This window comes from Terrapene carolina, unplaced genomic scaffold (assembly GCF_002925995.2).
Source record: "Terrapene carolina triunguis isolate 2854851 unplaced genomic scaffold, T_m_triunguis-2.0 Scaffold42, whole genome shotgun sequence".
NCBI classification, from domain to species: domain Eukaryota; kingdom Metazoa; phylum Chordata; order Testudines; family Emydidae; genus Terrapene; species Terrapene triunguis.
This window is the reverse complement of record NW_020664393.1, coordinates 41708752-41726876: the sequence shown is the minus strand read 5'-3', so window position 1 is coordinate 41726876 and position 18125 is coordinate 41708752. Positions and strand designations below refer to the sequence as shown.

Genomic DNA, 18125 nt, shown 5'->3' with positions numbered 1-18125 from the left:
TTTTTATACATAACTTTTTGTTGGAAAGTAGAGAAAAACACTCCTTGGCAAATCTTCCACAGCCATTTTGAGTGGGGAGAAAATCATGGAGTGCTAAATTCCCTCTTGACCCTCCAGAAAGAATGGACATTTACTCCCAAGCATAAACTAACTAATCAGCTAAATGGGCGTTGGATCAGGCACTAACATGTTAAATTCCATAATCAAAATATCTTATTTGAAATGCAATTTGACTATTCATCACTCTTCCAGTAAAACTAACGTCGCCTGAAATTCTTTTTATTTATAGTCCATCTTAACTGAAACAAGAGATGGATCTGAAAGGGGTACGAAGCTAGGAGTGGGGTAGACATGAGTAGTATTAGTTCAAGACCATCCATAACTTAAATTTATATCCCCCAAATCAATAATCTCAAAAACCACATTTAATTTCAAAACCCTTCTCTATTTTAAACACTTCAGTCATATTACTTTCTGATGGAAGATGATTTAGATTAAATCAGTTCAGTTTTGTCAAGCTCTGCTCATATGTGAAATCTCTGGATTTTATTTATCAGCTTTGCGGCCCTACATTCTACTTTCTCTAACTTAGTTGTATCTTTTTTTCAAATAAGTAGCCTACCAATCATTTATAATGTTCTTTATAAAGGGATACTTTAGAAAGTACTACTTCACGCAATGTCCAGTCAACCCGGGGAACTAGTTGTCAGTACTTTCCCCAGGAATTTAAATTAGAGGTGGTGTTTGAATTTACGGGACGAAGGGGAGAATAAACTATTGACTAAACTGGCAACACTGTGGTAACTAATTGACTACTGGGGGGGGAGGTATAGGAGGTATAGAAGAGTTCATGGTTCATCATACCTATGCTCAAAAAGACAGCCTGAACCTTTAGGTGTTTGACTAACTTTATAGTGCTCCATTTACTGTACTGTGGGCTAATATGATCTAGTGAGGTTATTTTAACAATGTAGCATCTGTAAAATGTAGGGAAATGTTGTGAAGGCCAAAAGCATAAATGAGTTAAAAAAGAATTAGATAAATTCATGGAGAATAAATCCATCAATGGCTATTAGCCAAGATGGTCAGGGATGAAACCCCATGCTCCATGTGTCCCTAAGCCTCTGACTGTCAAAAGCTGGGACTGGATGACAGAGGTGGGTCACTCAATAATTGCCCTGTTCTGTTCATTCCTCTGAAGCATCCGGTGCCAACCACTTTCGGAAAACAATATTTTGGGTTAGATGGACCATTGGTCTGAACCAATTTGGCCATTTTTATGTTCTTATGATAGCACAATGTCCTTAAGCATATACTATATAAGCCTCTTGAGCAAATCAACCGTCATATTGGCTTTCTTTACTGCATTTGCACAGGCTGCTAGCCAGGACATAAGGTATTGAGAGCCAGAGCTCCACCTACTTCTTGTTCCCATTTTGGGAAGTTATTCCCATGTAGAGCTGGATGAATTTTTTTATTCAAGCAGTAAATTCTCCAAAAAAATGCAGTTTTAGGGGAAACAAAACTATGTGTATTTGGGTTGAATTTGGAGCATAATTTTGGCTGGATAAAAAATTAAGTTTTTTTTTTTTTTTTTTTAAGTTGAAACGATTTGGTTCAACATTTTCAAAGTGAATTGCTTTGACATTTTGTTTTGAATTATCATATCATGGCAAGACTTAGCTTCCAAACTAGCCATTTTATTTTGAAATGTTGTTTGGTTTTGGTATCCCATTTGATACATTTTGTTCAAGCTGAATGACATTTTTTCAGTTTTTTTGTTTCGGCAAGAAAGTTTGAAAAAAAACCAGTTTTGACTATAGAAATAAACTATTTTATTTTTTATTGTTTTGGTTTGACCACCAAACCAAAAAATCAATTCTTTACTTAGCTCTGCTCCCATGGGCTGTACCTGTGACAGAGGTGGTGCTTTAGAAGCATGGAATATTTAAAGACTATTATGTTGAGATGTTACAGATGCTGTGGACACATGAATTATGTAAAGACTATATTGTATCAACCTTCTAAATCTTATATATGGTTTTCCTGCAGGAACTATAGTCACTGGGGTGGGGATAATTAATGAGAATTCCTAATGCTGAAACAATGCAAGTAACCAGCCTTTTGAAGTGCAGACTGTCTGGGGAAATAACATATATTGGTGTGACGTTATTCAAGGGGCCTGGCAGACAAAGAATGTGAAACTGTGCAAAGTGATTGCCCTGAACTGAAAGAGAACTTGCTCACACCCAATCCAAAAATTGACCTGAGACAGTGACAATAAGAGACAAGCGCTACAGACATGGCCCAAAGTATTTTAGTCCTACCAGAGTCTTCATGTGGCAGATGGGTGACCGCCTGGTAATCTAGATCTAGTTTACTGTTTTTATGATATGTTTTCTTGGTAATGTTTTTGTTCGGAATAAATAGAACTTTGCTTTTAGAGAGCAGGCTGGTCACTGGTCAACACTGTCATCGCCCTGAGAGAACAGAACTGCAGGTGCTGAACTAAAGTCAGATCTGCTGAGATAATCACAGTGAATTACAGGAGTCTACAGTCTAAAGTCCCTGGTCTAGAGGGAGGGGATCAGAGGTTCCTACACCCAGAAAGGTGATGGTTAGAGGTCAGAGATCTAAGTGGGATGCCCTCAAGGAGGCCACTAAGGGGTCAGAGGTGCAGTTACCTTGGGAACTGATAGAACCCAATGAAGCAACTCAGTAGCAGCCTTACAGTTATTTATGTAGAATGTGCCAAATGTTCCTTACTCTCTACCATGTGGACATGTTAGAGAGGCCTACTGCCTAGTTATTTAAGAGTTTGTCTCAGCACAGAGCCTCACAGAACTCCAGTGCTCATAGTTTCCATCAAAAATACACACATTTACCTCCATTTTTGTTTTCTGCCTACAGATCAGTTCTTTGTCTGTCTTAACAAATTATTCCTTAGCCCATGCTTAGAGTTTATACAACAACCTGTCATGTCAAACTCTATAGCAAGAATTCTGAAAATCTAGATCATATTAAATTTACAATGTGCCACTATCTAGACCAGTAGTTTTTTAAATTAAAAAGTAAATAGATTTATCCGACATGATATATATTTTGCAAATCCATGATAACTCATAACTATTAAATTGTACCTGTCCAAATGTGTCTGTAAGGATATATATCAAAATCTTTTACTAATACAGATGCTAGATTTATAGGTTCAACATTTCCAACTTTATTTCTGGAACCTCTCTTTTTAAATAATGGAACCAATTTCACTATTTTTCAGTTACCAGGTACTTTTCTATACCACATAAAATAATGGTTCAATTATTTGACCTCAATCTTATATAAACCATTGTTGCCCAGGACTGTGTCTACCTTTATCTTATCCAAATACTTGTTTTTCCCATGGCTTTGGTAATTGACAGATGTATAGACTTGTGGTTAAGGGACTTGCCTGGGACTCAAGCAATGGCTTAAATTGATATCCTAGCCACATACACCTTGGAAAGCATTCAAACTCTCTGTGGTGCCTCAGTTCCCTATCTGACAAATGGATCTCTGGTCTCCCACCCTTTGTCTGGCTTGTCTGTTTAGATTGTAAGGTATTGAGGACAGAATGTCCCTTAAATTTCTGATCAAAAGGGGGGGGGGAGGAGATGACATGAAAAACACCAATATTCACATAACATTACATCAAAAATATTTAAAAATGTTTTGCATTACAATATAGACACAAAAAGATATGAATAAAATAAAGCAAACACATCGTAAGCGAACATGAAACATAGACCACTAAAGCACCATCATCACCAAGTTCACTCAAAATATTGTTATCACCCCAAGTCAAAGGAAAAGTGTCCAGATTACAAGTCAATTTATGAAAGGTGTAATCAGTTATTCTGTTCTGGTGAGATTTCAAAATGGCTAGTTTTGCCTAACCCAGCAAAATGTTCGCCAGTCAGGAAACTGTCTGAATGTGAGCCCTGTATCTCACGCCGAGAACAAACAGGGGGTTGGAGAAAACCAATCCCAAACTGCTGAAAAGCTGCTGCAAAAATAACCAAAAAGAGGAATCAAATGGGGGCAATGTAGGAAAAAATGAAACACCGTGTTTGAAGCCAAACAGAAGGGGCCTTCTGCAGACAGCGTAGGAGTAATATGGTGTACAAAATGATTGGTTGCTACGATGCTATGCTGGACCCTCTTCTGTAAGTCGCTGGAGTGCTTAGGAAGAGGAGGTTTGAACAATGTCTTACAAGCCAGGGACATAGTCACCCAGGGACAGGGGACATCCTCCAGGATGTATCAGAGAGATCAGAGAGGGTGGCATAATGCCTCACCTTGACACTCATTCCATAGAGCAGCTGCTTGATCATGGTTGCAAAAGGAAGATTCACCAAACCCTTCCAGGACAACGCTCCACCTGGTTGCACAAGGATCTCATCCATAGGAGGGGAGACAGCTAGCGAGGGGAACATTCCTCCTGGAAGAATAATTCCTGCAAAACTCTCTGCAAATACCAAGCAGCCCACTGAGTGAGTGCCACCTGGAATTCAGAAAGGGCCTTATTCAAAAGACATACAGATTGGATTCTTGTCTGAACAGCAAGAGCTGTCCTGACTTCCAGCTTGACCAACTAGGAACAAGCATGTGGAACATCTAGATCAACCCAGCCTGTTTAATGGCAGAAAACAGCTCCTGGAGGAGTGCGGGGAAAAGTGGGTTAAAATACAGCAACTGTTCCAAAAGCCATAAACTGGAAAACAGCTGGTCCGGCTGTGCACTTTGCAAAAGTCGCCAGGCTTTAAAAAGTATCAGAGGGGTAGCCATGTTAGTCTTTTTCTGTTAGTCTTAAAGGTGCCACAGGACCCTCTGTTGCTTTTTACAGGCTTTAAAAAGACCTTTATAAAATAGGGGCAAATCTAGACTCCGTAATCGACCAGGTGCCAACAAAAATAGGTAAGACTCAAAGCCCATCTCCCCAGCATGATAGAGGAGAGAAACAGCAAGGGATCTGTAGGCCCATGGGCAGTCAGAGTAAAGTAACCATTGAACAGACTGGCGATGAAAGGCCACCACCCTGCTGGCTAAATCAGTGAGTTCCTGGCTCCCTTTATCTAATGGCAGGAACAGCAAAGCAGGGCACAGTCAGTGGTAATTATTAAAAAAAAAAAAAGATTTATATACCACTGAATCTAGTCCAAAAGGCCCAGGGGAGGGTGCAGAGACACAGTCCGGTGCCATAAGATTAAGGCCACAAGATTTTGGCAATCAAAACCCATCCCTGAAAAGAGAATCCAGGAAGGAGGCAGGCCATTTCTGCAGGTGGCCTTGCACCTTCTCCTCAGCCCCCTCCCAGTTCCTTAGCAGGGCCGACTTTAGGCCTATTCCCCCCGAATTGGGCCCCGCGCCTTAGAGGGCCCCGCGCCTAAGAGGACCCCGCGCCCTAAAGAAGAGCGCCTAACTTAGGCACCTTTTTAATGTTTTTACCCACCCAGCGGCGGTCCGGGTCTTCGGTGGCACGGTGGCGGCGGGTCCTTCACTCGCTCCGGGTCTTCGGCGGCATTTTGCTGGCGGGTCCTTCAGTGCCGCGGAAGACCTGGAGTGAGTGAAGGACCCGCCGCCGAAGTGCCGCCGAAGACCCAGACCGCTGCTGGGTATTTGAATTGGGCCCCGCACTTCCTAAAGCCGACCCTGTTCCTTAGCATATAGCATTCACATCCAACAAAGACCTGCAACACCTTAATCTCAGAGGTGCCCCATTGGAATTGCTGGGGCCACAAAGTGGGACCGCTACACTGTCAAGGACTCGGTAAGATTGAATTGCTCTGAGCCCTGTTAATGCAGATAGAAGGTGCTTGTTCATACGCTTGTAAACAAGTGCAAAATGCCTGCTTGTCACAGTGATAAAAACTCTGATATCATCAGCTTAGGCTGACAGACAAACTGGGAAAGCATCCAACACCCCGGCATGGAAAGGCCAGTCAGACAGCTTCAATAGAGGTGCAGGAATGGCTCCAAACTAAGAGCATACAGCATCCCAGACAGAGGACACCCCTGATGAATGCCTCTGCGAACTAGAAAGCAGTGGTTATGACCCCCCCATTAATCTTTAAGACACTAAAAACTTTATGATACAATAAAGAAACATATGAAGAGAACACTGGCCCAATCTCAAAAGCTTCTAACGTTTTGAAAAGCTAACTATGGTTAACTAAAGGCCTTCTTTTGGTCCATTGAAATAAGCCCCACATCCAGACTACAACGTTTGTTCACATTAAAAATATAATGAATTAAAAACAAATTATCCAAAATACAGTGTTTAGGAATACAATGTGTTTGATCAGCATGTATCAGAGTCCAGACTTGGTCGGTTGGCTAAGGCCCTGGATAAAATCTTATAATCAGAACAGAGAAAAGAAATAGGTCTCCAGTTCCATAAGTCACAAAGGTCCCCTTTTTTGTGCAGCAGGTTGATCACTGCCCTGTGGCAACTGAGGGGCAGTGCTATCTCCTGGGCACACTCCAGCACCACTAGAAAAATGTCAGGACCAATAAAATGCCAGAAATGCTTGTAAAATTAAGATGGCAGCCTACTGATGCCTGAGGCCTTGGCTGTAGGGAGCTGCTGGACTGCACCAGAGAGCTCCTGTAGCGACAGCGAGGTGTCCAGGCACTGCTTTTCCTCACTAGTCAGAAGTGGCAACCCCTGGTGCAGCTCTTCCATTGCCAGGACATCACAGGCTTCAGGCGAGTACAGAGTATTATAAAAAGCAAAAGCTGCTTTCCAGATCTCAGCGGGGTCAGCTGTCAGATGACCATTCGGCAGCCAGAGGCAAAAATCCTGCCCATGATCTGTAGACTTTTTCTCTAACCTGAAACAGAACCTTGGAGGGAGCATCATGTTCATGGAACTGAGTAAAATGGACCTTAACCAGGGTTCCTTGCTCCTTCCAAGCTCCTCAGGAGCTGATACTTCTCAGTTAAGGTTTGGGGAATCTGCACTGGGTTTCCCACATCAACATTGCCAAAAAGGTGCAAGACGTCTCATTCCAGGGCACTCATGATACAAGGACCACATGGCAGGCTGGGTATACTGCTGGCAGAACATTTGTATCTGGGCCTTCCCGACATTCCACTACTGTCTCAAGGACTCAGACAGCATTGTGCTGCTGCCAATGCTTCCAAAACACAGCAAATAACTGGGTGAAATTCAGGTCCTGTAACAATTTGGTATTAAAGCACCAGCGGGAAGCACAGGCAGGATGAGGGAGAGAAATACTGAAAGGCATCATGATGACCAGACAAGTGAGTGGGAGACATGGAAGACTGAACATCCATATTCATGCTGGCCTTCATGTTATAAAAGTGATCCAGTCTAGCCCCTAGCAGCACCATGGAGACTAGAAGGAGAGAGCCAAGCAGCAGAGCGACAATGAAAAGTGGGATGGAAAGTATTTTGAACAAAACAAGCCATGGGGAGACATATATATATCTTGAACAATCCCTGCATGCTTTCTCACCTTTCTCAACAACTTCTTAAGATGGGAGTGTGTCCTATCATCAACCAGGATATCTCTCAAGACAAGGGCAGCTGAGTAAACAAAGTGTGGTAAATCAGGGAAATAGGCCTCAACCTCAACTCCCTGCTTCCCTTTGGTGCTATCCAAAATATCACTAATCTCCTCCACATAGTGCCCACCTTTCATATCTAGCTGATGGACTGGAACATCAGGAACCAATAAGGAGTCACGGAGATCATCCTCCTCCTCTTCAGCTTCCTCAGACTCCTCCAGCTTAGAAGAACATTGAGCAATTGCAATACTCTCATCATTCATGAAGGAGAGAGATTCAGTGTGGGCAGCTGGAATATCTATTTTCCCAAGAGGGGTAGGCCACCCCGCCCCAGGCTGGACCCAGCATCATCACTGCAGCATGCAGGATTGGGGGTTTGAGGACTCACCATACCACGGGAAGACAGCAGCGCACTGGGAGCTCCAGGCACGGAGCTACCACCAAACACAATGTTATCCTCCTTCTCAGGGCACACTGCTCCATCTTCAGCCACTACCAGCAGCTCAGGGGCCTCCAGAGTCTCAGCTCTTTTAAACCCAGTCCCGCATAAATCCATCTCATCAGTCTGTTCTTCACCCCCATCTCTAGAACCCCTCTACTTGCTCTGCAGGGAGGTGCTCCTCAACCTCCAGGACTTGCTTCTGTACAAGCACAGGTTATGGAGTCACAACAGAGGGTTCTTCTGGGGAAGGGGGGTCTGCTGTCTGGCAAGGGAGGGGGAGATGGAATCTGGCAGTGCAGATGCAGGCGGTCCCTTGATGTCCCAGCCCTCTCCCTACTATCCTGGGGTCCCACATTCTTACCAGTGACCCCCAAGCCAGCAATGTGTGGGCTGGAACCCCTCAAATGACAGGAAACATTTAATGTTTTTAGAGGTAGCAAACACTGTATAATCCACCCTATCCATGTGGTGCTTTAAAACCAGGTTCAGGGGCTGTTCAGAGTTATTTAACATCATAAAATGCCTCACATCTGGGTTATTCCAGGCTAGCAGAATCATCCCACCAGCAGAAACTATCCTTCACATAATGGGGGAAATCAGACACTCATGTCTCATTGTGAAGGAAGGGGATGACACTGGAAAAAACTACTTTATTAGCAGGAGTAAACAAGAGAAATACTTGAACAAAAGACTCCTTGACCCAGAGTCCCTCGTGGACCAAACAATTCACAAACTGCTCCTCGGCCAGGAAAATCACTATGGATTTGCTCATTCGAGAGGCAGATTTTATAGGAGCACAGCCAATAACCTTACCTACACTCAGCAACACGTCCTCCACAGTGCAGGCGGCAGCAGGCACACACAAAACCCCATGCTTGCAGATCAAATCACTAAGTCCACCTGAAGTGGACTCTATGGAGAAAACCTCCTCAGCCCCAAGGAAAAAGGGGAGGGAACCAATAACACCCATAAAAGAAAGAAACCGCAAGTAACAAAAGAAAAAAACAAACATAGACTAACAGAAACCCAGCTAGTGCACACAGCACCCAACAAACAGCCTCACTTGAGGCAGGGGAAGGATAAGGAAGAGACAGACAGATTCCACAATAGCCCACAATAGGTAAGTCCTCTGGAACGTGGCCAACCCAGGTTTAAAGCCTTGCTCTGAATCAGACAGATCAGGGACTTAAACCTGGGTCCCCTACATCCAGGGTGAATGCTCTTCATGGAGAGAGTGAATCTTTTTCTCCCAACCGCTGACAGAGAACAAATTTTGAAAATGTTCACAAACTGGAAATATTGTTTTTCAGCCAGCTGTACTTTGTAGAGTAAACAATTATTCTTTTCCATTCATTTCTACCTTTATTGCTCTCCAGTGACTGAAGGATGAATAAGTTGAGATGTTAGTACTGTAAAGCCTAATTGCATTTGTGCAAATGGTTGTTTGCTGCCACTGTTCATAGTGTGTTTCAAGTTCTTGGCTAGTATGCTGGGAAAGCTCATATGATATTTGGCCAGAGTTTAAGTCTGGCCTTTCTAAAAAGTGCTTTCTTACCATGCATTGGTGAAAGTTATTAGTTAATATACTTGCATCATCTGTTGCCCTTCTTTATTGTGTGGGGTTTTTTTCATTTTGCGGTGTCCTTTTGAAAAGTTCATGCTGGAATTTGCTGTCTGTAAACAGATGTGGTTATAATAATCCATGACTTGATGAAGTTATTAGGATGCAGTTGAGCAGCTAGCAAGAGGTGGCAGAAACAACAGTTTGATAGGCAGGCTAGTTTCTATCCTTTGGGTTGATAACAAATAGATCTTAATTAAGAGCTTCCTGTGACTGCAAAATCACAACTGGTGTCACCTTTCTCCATATTCTGAAACAAAAACAGGCCAGTCAATGAGGAATTGAATTATTTTGGTCCTTGTATATTTTTTAAATGTCATCTTTTGAAATATGGTAACTTCAATAAAACTGGAATTAAAATGTCCAAAAATAAATATCATTTTCTATAATCTGTTACTACTTCAGGTTTTTAAATGTCTATTCTTTTTCCCCCTGTGCTTGCTATGGATCTAGACAAAGCCTGGTGTTATTCGTCCAGGGCCAGTGAAAACAAAAACCTTATTAAAAACGGAGGAGCCCTTTCAACCAAACCCTTTCAAAAAATACCTTGAAGAAACCAGAGATCCAGATATTGAGCAGGTGAGTGCTTTATTTAAACATCACCCATGCCTCCCTGAATTTGTAGTGGTTGTCAGTTTCCTAAGAAGCTGATGAAGTTGAATCTTGGATTCTTGTTTATTTATGTGCATATATATTAAATAGCAGCAATATATACACCACCCTCCCATTTTATATTTAAATACTTTACTATTAAAATTGTATCAGCCCAGATGATGTTCCATTTCGTATTATCCAGTGGCTTAGCTCCTTCTCTCTGGCTTTTAAAAGAGGGGAAAATAGCCTGTATATGAATATAAAGCCTATATATTAATGAATTATGATCATGGTCATTTTGTAGCATCTATATGTAATTTTTTAAGACATGGACTCATTAGGACTAGAAGGCTTTGTAACCTTATACAGAACCATCTACTGGCAAGTTAATGTGTCCTGATACAAAGCATAACATAAACAAGAACTGCCTGATTAGATAACCAGCCCTTATTTTTGATAATTTGTTACCCATGTCAATTTAAAATCAAACTTTGCTTCCAGTATCAAACATGCCACTTTGTGTAATGTCTTTAGGAACATCTTGTAGGGTCATTAAGAGCACCTTGTAGTGATAATACAGTATTTTTCATTTCTGAGCTACTTACTGACTTGGGTCGGCCACTGTCTCAAAGCAACTGTATTTGTGTGAATCTATCAATCTATATAGGTAAATATGTGTTTATGTGTATTACTTTGAATTAAAACCTTTACCACAATATGTAATTAAATTCCTGGAGAAGCTTCCAATTAACGTACACAGTATGCTGTGAATCATCCATCTGGTAGGTTGTAGAGGATCACAATGCTGAGCAGTTCTCTTGCCAGACGAAATGGGAACAAGGCACCTTTATAATTAATTTTTCCCTAGCTTTATGGCCTTCTAATCACATTTTAATCACTCTAGCAACAAAACAGTATTAATTAAAAAGCTTTGTTGTTAAAAACACTTAAAAAAGAAAGAATTTTATTTTAACTGTCTCCCTCCCCACAATGAGACAAATTCTACTCTCATTTGTCCTAGATTGGCTCCATTGACTTTCTCAATAGAGTTGCACTGGTGTAAATCAGAGCTAAGTCTGGCCTATTGTCTGTAATATACCAATGGGCTCCAACATCCTCTGCACGTGTTTTCATAAATGCTTCTTTATAAAATATAGGGTTTGTCTCTAGAGCTGGATGACCATGGGAAATAACAACACTTGGAACTTGAATCAACAATGTGATGCTGTTGCAAAAAAAGCAAATGTAGTTTTGTATTGCTTTAACAGAGGCATAGCATGCAAGTCATGGAAATGATAGTACTGCAGTAGTCATCGCTGCTTAGAACTCAGCTGGAGTACTGTGTCCAATTTTGGTCACCGCTATATAGAAAGGATGTAGAGAAACTGGAAAGGATCCAGAAGCAAGCAACAAAGATGATCAAATGGATGAAATGCAAGCCATATGAGCAAAGGCTGAAGGAACTGGGTATGTTTAGTATGGAAAAGAGGAGATTAAGGGGGGACATGATAGCGGTCTTCAAATACTTGAAAGACTGTCATAAAAAAGATGGAGCAAAATTGTTCTCGTTTGCCACAGAGGGCAGGACAAGAGGCAATAGGTTCAAACTACAGCATAGCAGATTTAAATTCAATCTCAGGAAAAACATCCTAACTGTAAGAACAGTAGGACAATAGAGCAGACTGCCCAGGAAAATCATGGACTCTCCAAAGAGAGTTTGGCTAGCCATCCATCTTGGATGGTTTAGACACAACAAATCCTGCCTCTTGACAGAGTGTTAGACTAGATGACCCTTGCAGTCCTTTCTAAGCCCATGTTTCTATGATTCTAGATCTGAGTAAGAAACGGTTTTCCTTACCCACAAACATTTTTGAGATTTCAAAAATTTTCCTGTTCCACAACGGGATGAAATTGAGTCCTTTGAAAAAGTTTAATAAAAATGAGAGAAAGTGGGAGAGGCAGATCCACCCTAGAATAGTCAGGTGGTTAGCCACTCACATAGGATGTGGGAGATCCAGTTTCAGATCTCTCTGTCTAACCACATACAAAGTGAGTGCCCTAACCACAGGGCTATAGAGTCAAGTTTCTCTCACTGGCCCACTGAATATTTAAAAATGTATATGTAGTAGAACAGGTCCAACAAGAGAGATTGAGAGAGATCCATCTGTGACGCTCTGTACCTCGGGGGAACACCCTACACCCCTATGTTCATCTTTATAAAATGATTGTGTGGTATCCAATGCAAAGTTTGTCATATTGGGTGTCTTCGGAAGCTCATAATGCACTGAGCATGGTTGTTATAGTGATGTTATAGTAATTGTTACAGTAATATTATAGTAAGGTTATAGGTTACAATTTCATGTATATAGTTATGAGGCTGAAAATGTATCCTCATGGCTTAAAGGAAGCCCATGCAAAAACTCTCCAAGAACAGAGAGGCAGTTCACACCTCATCAGGGCATGGATGGGACAAACCCAGCCCAGCCTCACAGGAACAATGGACACTGGCTTAGGCAGCAACAAAATAATGTGTTAGACCCCCGTGGGAATCACCCCCTTCCTTTGGTCAGTGTGGGTCTGTGATGAGGTAATGCTCACCTGACTCTGAAGGGGGGGGCAAAGTCAAGAGGAAAGACAGGACATGATAAAAGGGAGAGACATTTTGCCATACTCTCTCTCTTCCACCTACATCTACAGACACCACCACCACCAAGCAACTGAAATGCTGAACAAAGGGGAGACCCTGACTGAAAAGTAACCAGCCAGCCTGTGGTGAGAAGCATCTAAGTTTTTAAGGACATCGAAAGTGTTAAGATCAGCTTAGAATGCGTTTTGCTTTTATTTCATTTGACCAAATCTGACTTGTTATGCTTTGACTTATAATCACTTAAAATCGATCTTTATAGTTAATAAATTTGTTTATTCTACCTGAAGCAGTGTGTTTGGTTTGAACTGTGTCATAGGCTCCCCTTGGGATAACAAGCCTGGTACATATCAAGTTCTTTGTTAAACTGATGAACTCATATAAGCTTGCAGCATCCAGCGGGTATAACTGGACACTGCAAGATGGAGGTTCCTAGGGTTGTGTCTGGGACCGGAGATATTGGCTAGTGTCATTTGCTTGCAAGTAGCTGGGAGCAGCTTACATGCCAGAGGCTGTGCATGAACAGCCCAGGAGTGGGGGTTCTCACAGCAGAGCGGGGTAAGGCTGGCTCCCAGAGTCAAGGATTGGAGAGACTTAGTAGGTCAACAGTCCAGATAAAATCAGAGGGGAACGTCACAGTGGCGCAGCAAGCAAGGTGTATGTACGGCTTGTTAGTCCAAGTGAAGTTCACACTTTAAGCACTGATATTTGTGATTTTAAGTGAGTCTTAAGTTCAGTGGCTAAGAACAGTCAGGAGGAGGTCACAGTTTTGTTATTTTCTGTTTGCTTATTTCGGGAAAGGGAAGTAGGAACAGAAAAGTAGGAAAATGCGTGAAAGCAGTGAAGCGATTGCGAAGTTGGAGCTTTTTAGGCTGCAATCTGCAGACAAGGAGCAGGAGCACCAGAGATTACTGCAACTGAAAGAACTGTAGATAAAAGAAAAAGAAAGAGTCAGCCAGAGAAGAAACTGCACACAGAAGGGCTATGGAAGAAAGAGAGAAAGAGAGAGAAGAAAGAGAAAGAGTAAGAGAGTGGGAAGAAAGAGAAAGAGAGTGAAAAAAACAACTGGAACTGCTACAGAAGCAGAACCAGAACCCCCCGACCCCAACGACTCCCATCAAGTAGCTGGGAGCAGCTTACATGCCAGAGGCTGTGCGTGAACAGCTCAGGAGTGGGGGTTCTCACAGCCGAGCAGGGTAAAGCTGGCTCTCAGAGTCAAAGATTGGAGAGGCCTAGTAGATCACTGGTCCAGATAACACCAGAGGGGAACGTCACACCATCCCAGAATAGTCTGATGGTAAGAGCACTCACCTGGAATATGAGAGAATCAGGCAGAATAGTGACATGAACTTGGTTCTCCCAGATAAGTGCCCTAACCACCTCGCTACTCTGGGATGAGTCTGTCTGTCTCTCTCTCTCTCTCCCCCACCCCTCCCTCTCCCCCTCCGCCACCCGATCTCCATTCCTCCCCTCCACCCATGCTGGTTTTGACCAGAAATTTCATCTTGGACCTGAAAAGATATCAATTAAACTTTCATATTTCTGCAAAAAGCTTATTTTGATGAATTAGTGTTTTCTGACAAAAAACTGTTGTGTTATAAAATTTCCAACAAGCTCTTCTCAGCACGATATCCTTTGCAGTGACTAGCTGAATATTCCTGACTGCTTTATTACTATTTATTTAAAGGGCCGAGTGCCCTTATGTATAGGAGTAAGTTTGTAGGATCCGAATCTGCCTAGTTTCTCTGTGGGCATCAATTGATGTCAATGGCAAAACTCTCAATTTAAATGTATTACTCTGCAGCTTATCCTTTAATCTACTTTCTTTACTCTACATTAAACCTTAGCCAACCATTTTGAACTTAATATTAGAATTATTTTATATATGTACATAAGCTCTATTGTGCCTAGAGGCACAGGCCCATTGAATGCTGAGATGGTTAGTTGCAGAGAGGAACACATGCTTCCCTTTACTGGTTGACCTTAGGGTTGACCACAACCAACTACCACAATTTTAAACACCACAATCTCTGCCATCCCTCGGTGCTAAGTGGTGTTTTAAACATGTTAATGAACATATGTTGGCAAACATGTTTGCAAACCACACTTCATTTTCCTAGGCTGGACAGGGCCTTAGTATCACCATGAGATGCGATGGCTTTGTCAGACTAGGAGGAGTGGGGAGGATTAGCTAACCTAACCTTCACTACTTTTCCTAGTCTAAGGCAGTGGCTCTCAACCTTTTCAGATTGGCTACTCCTTATTCAAAGTCAAAAATTTTCCTGGTCCCTTTACATTTTCTATCAAAGTAAGAGTAAAAATTGTACCAATGATAACAATAAGCACATATAATTTATTTGTGTGTGTTTTGAGAGTTTGACAGAGAAGATTTGACCTTGAATAAAAAAGGTGTGTGGGGAGTCAATTTACTTTAGATTGTACTAAAATATTCAGCACCCCACGTCTCCCTTGATTGCCTTTGTTACCCCTCAGCAAGCCACTGATTGAGAAATACCACTCTAAACAAAGCGAAGGGGACTTTGCTGAACAAGAGGTGTAATTTACCCTTCCCCTTATCTGATTAATTAATTTGATCCAGTGCAGTGGGTGTTTTGTTGATGAAGTAACAATGCAGTCTCCAAGCTCTGTAACTTGAAATAAAGACAAATTGGACTTTATACCTCTGTTCAGCAGTCTTTCTTATATTTGAGGTTTATTATGGAGATAAACTAATTTATGTCATTTAAGGGAATTATATATGGACATAAGTCCTATTTGTGATGATGTATACTTTGGTGTGTACTAGGGCTGTCAAGCGATTAAAAAAATTAATTGCGATTAATCGCAATGTTAAACAATAATAGATTACCTTTTATTTAAAATATTTTGGATGTTTTTTACATTTTCAAATATATTGATTTGAATTATAACAGAATACAAAGTGTACAGACTCACTTTATATTTATTTTTGATTACAAATATTTGCACTGAAAAAAACAAAAGATATAGTATTTTTCAATTCACTAATACAAGTACTGTAGTGCAATCTCTTTATTGTGAAAGTTGAACTTTCAAAATGTGTCCATGTTGATGACAGGTTCTGCTTGATAACAATCCAAAGCAGTGAGTACCGACACATGTTCATTTTCATCATCTGAGTCAGATGCCACCAGGAGAAGGTTGATTTTCTTTTTTGATGGTTCGGGTTCTGTAGTTTCCGCATTGGAGTATTGCTCTTTTAATACTTCTGAAAGCATGCTGCACACTCGTCCCTCTGAGATTTTGGAAGGCACTTCAGATTCTTAAACCTTGGGTCGAGTGCTGTAGCTATCTTTAGAAATCTAACATTGGTACCTTCTTTCTGTTTTGTCAAATCTGCAGTGAAAGTGTTCTTAAAACGAACATGTGCTGAGTCATCATCTGAGACTACTATAAAATGAAATATATGACAGAGTGCAGGTAAAACAGTCAGAGACATACAATTCTCCCCCAAGGAGTTCAGTCACAAATGCAATTAACACATTATTTTTTTAACAAACATCATCTGCATGGAAGCATGTTCTCTGGAATGGTGGCCAAAGCATGAAGGGGCGTACGAATGTTTAGCACATCTGGCATGTAAATACTTTGAAATGCTGGCTACAAAAGTCTCATGTGAACACTTGCTCTCACTTTATGGTGACATTGTAAATAAGAAGTGGGCAGCATTATCCCCCGTAAATGTAAACAAAATTGTTTGTCTTAGTGATTGGCTAAATGAGAAGTAGGACTGAGTGGACTTGTAGGCTCTAAAGTTTTGCTTTGTTTTGTTTTTGTGTGCAGTTATGTAATCAAAAAAAAATCTACATTTGTAAGTTGTACTTTCACGATAAAGAGATTGCACTACAGTACTTGTATGAGGTGAATTGAAAAACACTGTTTCTTTTGTTTATCATTTTTACAGTGCAAATATTTATAATCAAAATAATAATATAAAGTGAGCCATGTACACTTTGTACTCTGTGTTGTAATTGAAATCAATATATTTGAAAATGTAGAAAAACATCCAAAATATTTTTTTTTCATAGGTTCATAGATTCTAGGACTGGAAGGGACTTCGAGAGGTCATCGAGTCCAGTCCCCTGCCCTCATGGCAGGACCAAATACTGTCTAGACTATCCCTGATAGACATTTATCTAACCTACTCTTAAATATCTCCAGAGATGGAGATTCCACAACCTCCCTAGGCAATTTATTCCAGTGTTTAACCACCCTGACAGTTAGGAACTTTTTCCTAATGTCCAACCTAAACCTCCCTTGCTGCAGTTTAAGCCCGTTGCTTCTTGTTTTATCCTTAGAGGCTAAGGTGAACAAGTTTTTTCCCTCCTCCTTATGACACCCTTTTAGATACCTGAAAACTGCTATCATGTCCCCTCTCAGTCTTCTCTTTTCCAAACTAAACAAACCCAATTCTTTCAGCCTTCCTTCATAGGTCATGTTCTCAAGACCTTTAATCATTCTTGTTGCTCTTCTCTGGACCCTCTCCAATTTCTCCACATCTTTCTTGAAATGCGGTGCCCAGAACTGGACACAATACTCCAGTTGAGGCCTAACCAGCGCAGAGTAGAGCGGAAGAATGACTTCTCGTGTCTTGCTCACAACACACCTGTTAATACATCCCAGAATCATGTTTGCTTTTTTTGCAACAGCATCACACTGTTGACTCATATTTAGCTTGTGGTCCACTATAACCCCTAGATCCCTTTCTGCCGTACTCCTTCCTAGACAGTCTCTTCTTCTGTATGTGTGAAACTGATTTTTCCTTCCTAAGTGGAGCACTTTGCATTTGTCTTTGTTAAACTTCATCCTGTTTACCTCAGACCATTTCTCCAATTTGTCCAGATCATTTTGAATTATGACCCTGTCCTCCAAAGCAGTTGCAATCCCTCTCAGTTTGGTATCATCTGCAAACTTAATAAGCGTACTTTCTATGCCAATATCTACGTCGTTAATGAAGATATTGAACAGAGCCGGTCCCAAAACAGACCCCTGCGGAACCCCACTCGTTATGCCTTTCCAGCAGGATTGGGAACCATTAATAACAACTCTCTGAGTACGGTTATCCAGACAGTTATGCACCCACCTTATAGTAGCCCCATCTAAATTGTATTTGCCTAGTTTATCTGTAAGAATATCATGCGAGACCGTACCAAATGCCTTACTAAAGTCTAGGTATACCACATCCACAGCTTCTCCCTTATCCACAAGACTTGTTA

At 41.4% G+C, this 18125-nt stretch overlaps 1 protein-coding gene across 1 annotated transcript in view; it reads left to right on the top strand.

Annotated features, from left to right (window-relative positions):
* The window catches only part of MLIP (muscular LMNA interacting protein), a 174968-nt gene that overhangs the window by 118258 nt on the left and 38585 nt on the right, over positions 1–18125 (top strand). The window contains exon 12 of the mRNA XM_024220440.1: positions 10086–10211. Within this exon, the coding sequence (XP_024076208.1) occupies positions 10086–10211 (126 nt within the window). The remainder of the gene's footprint in view (positions 1–10085; positions 10212–18125) is intronic.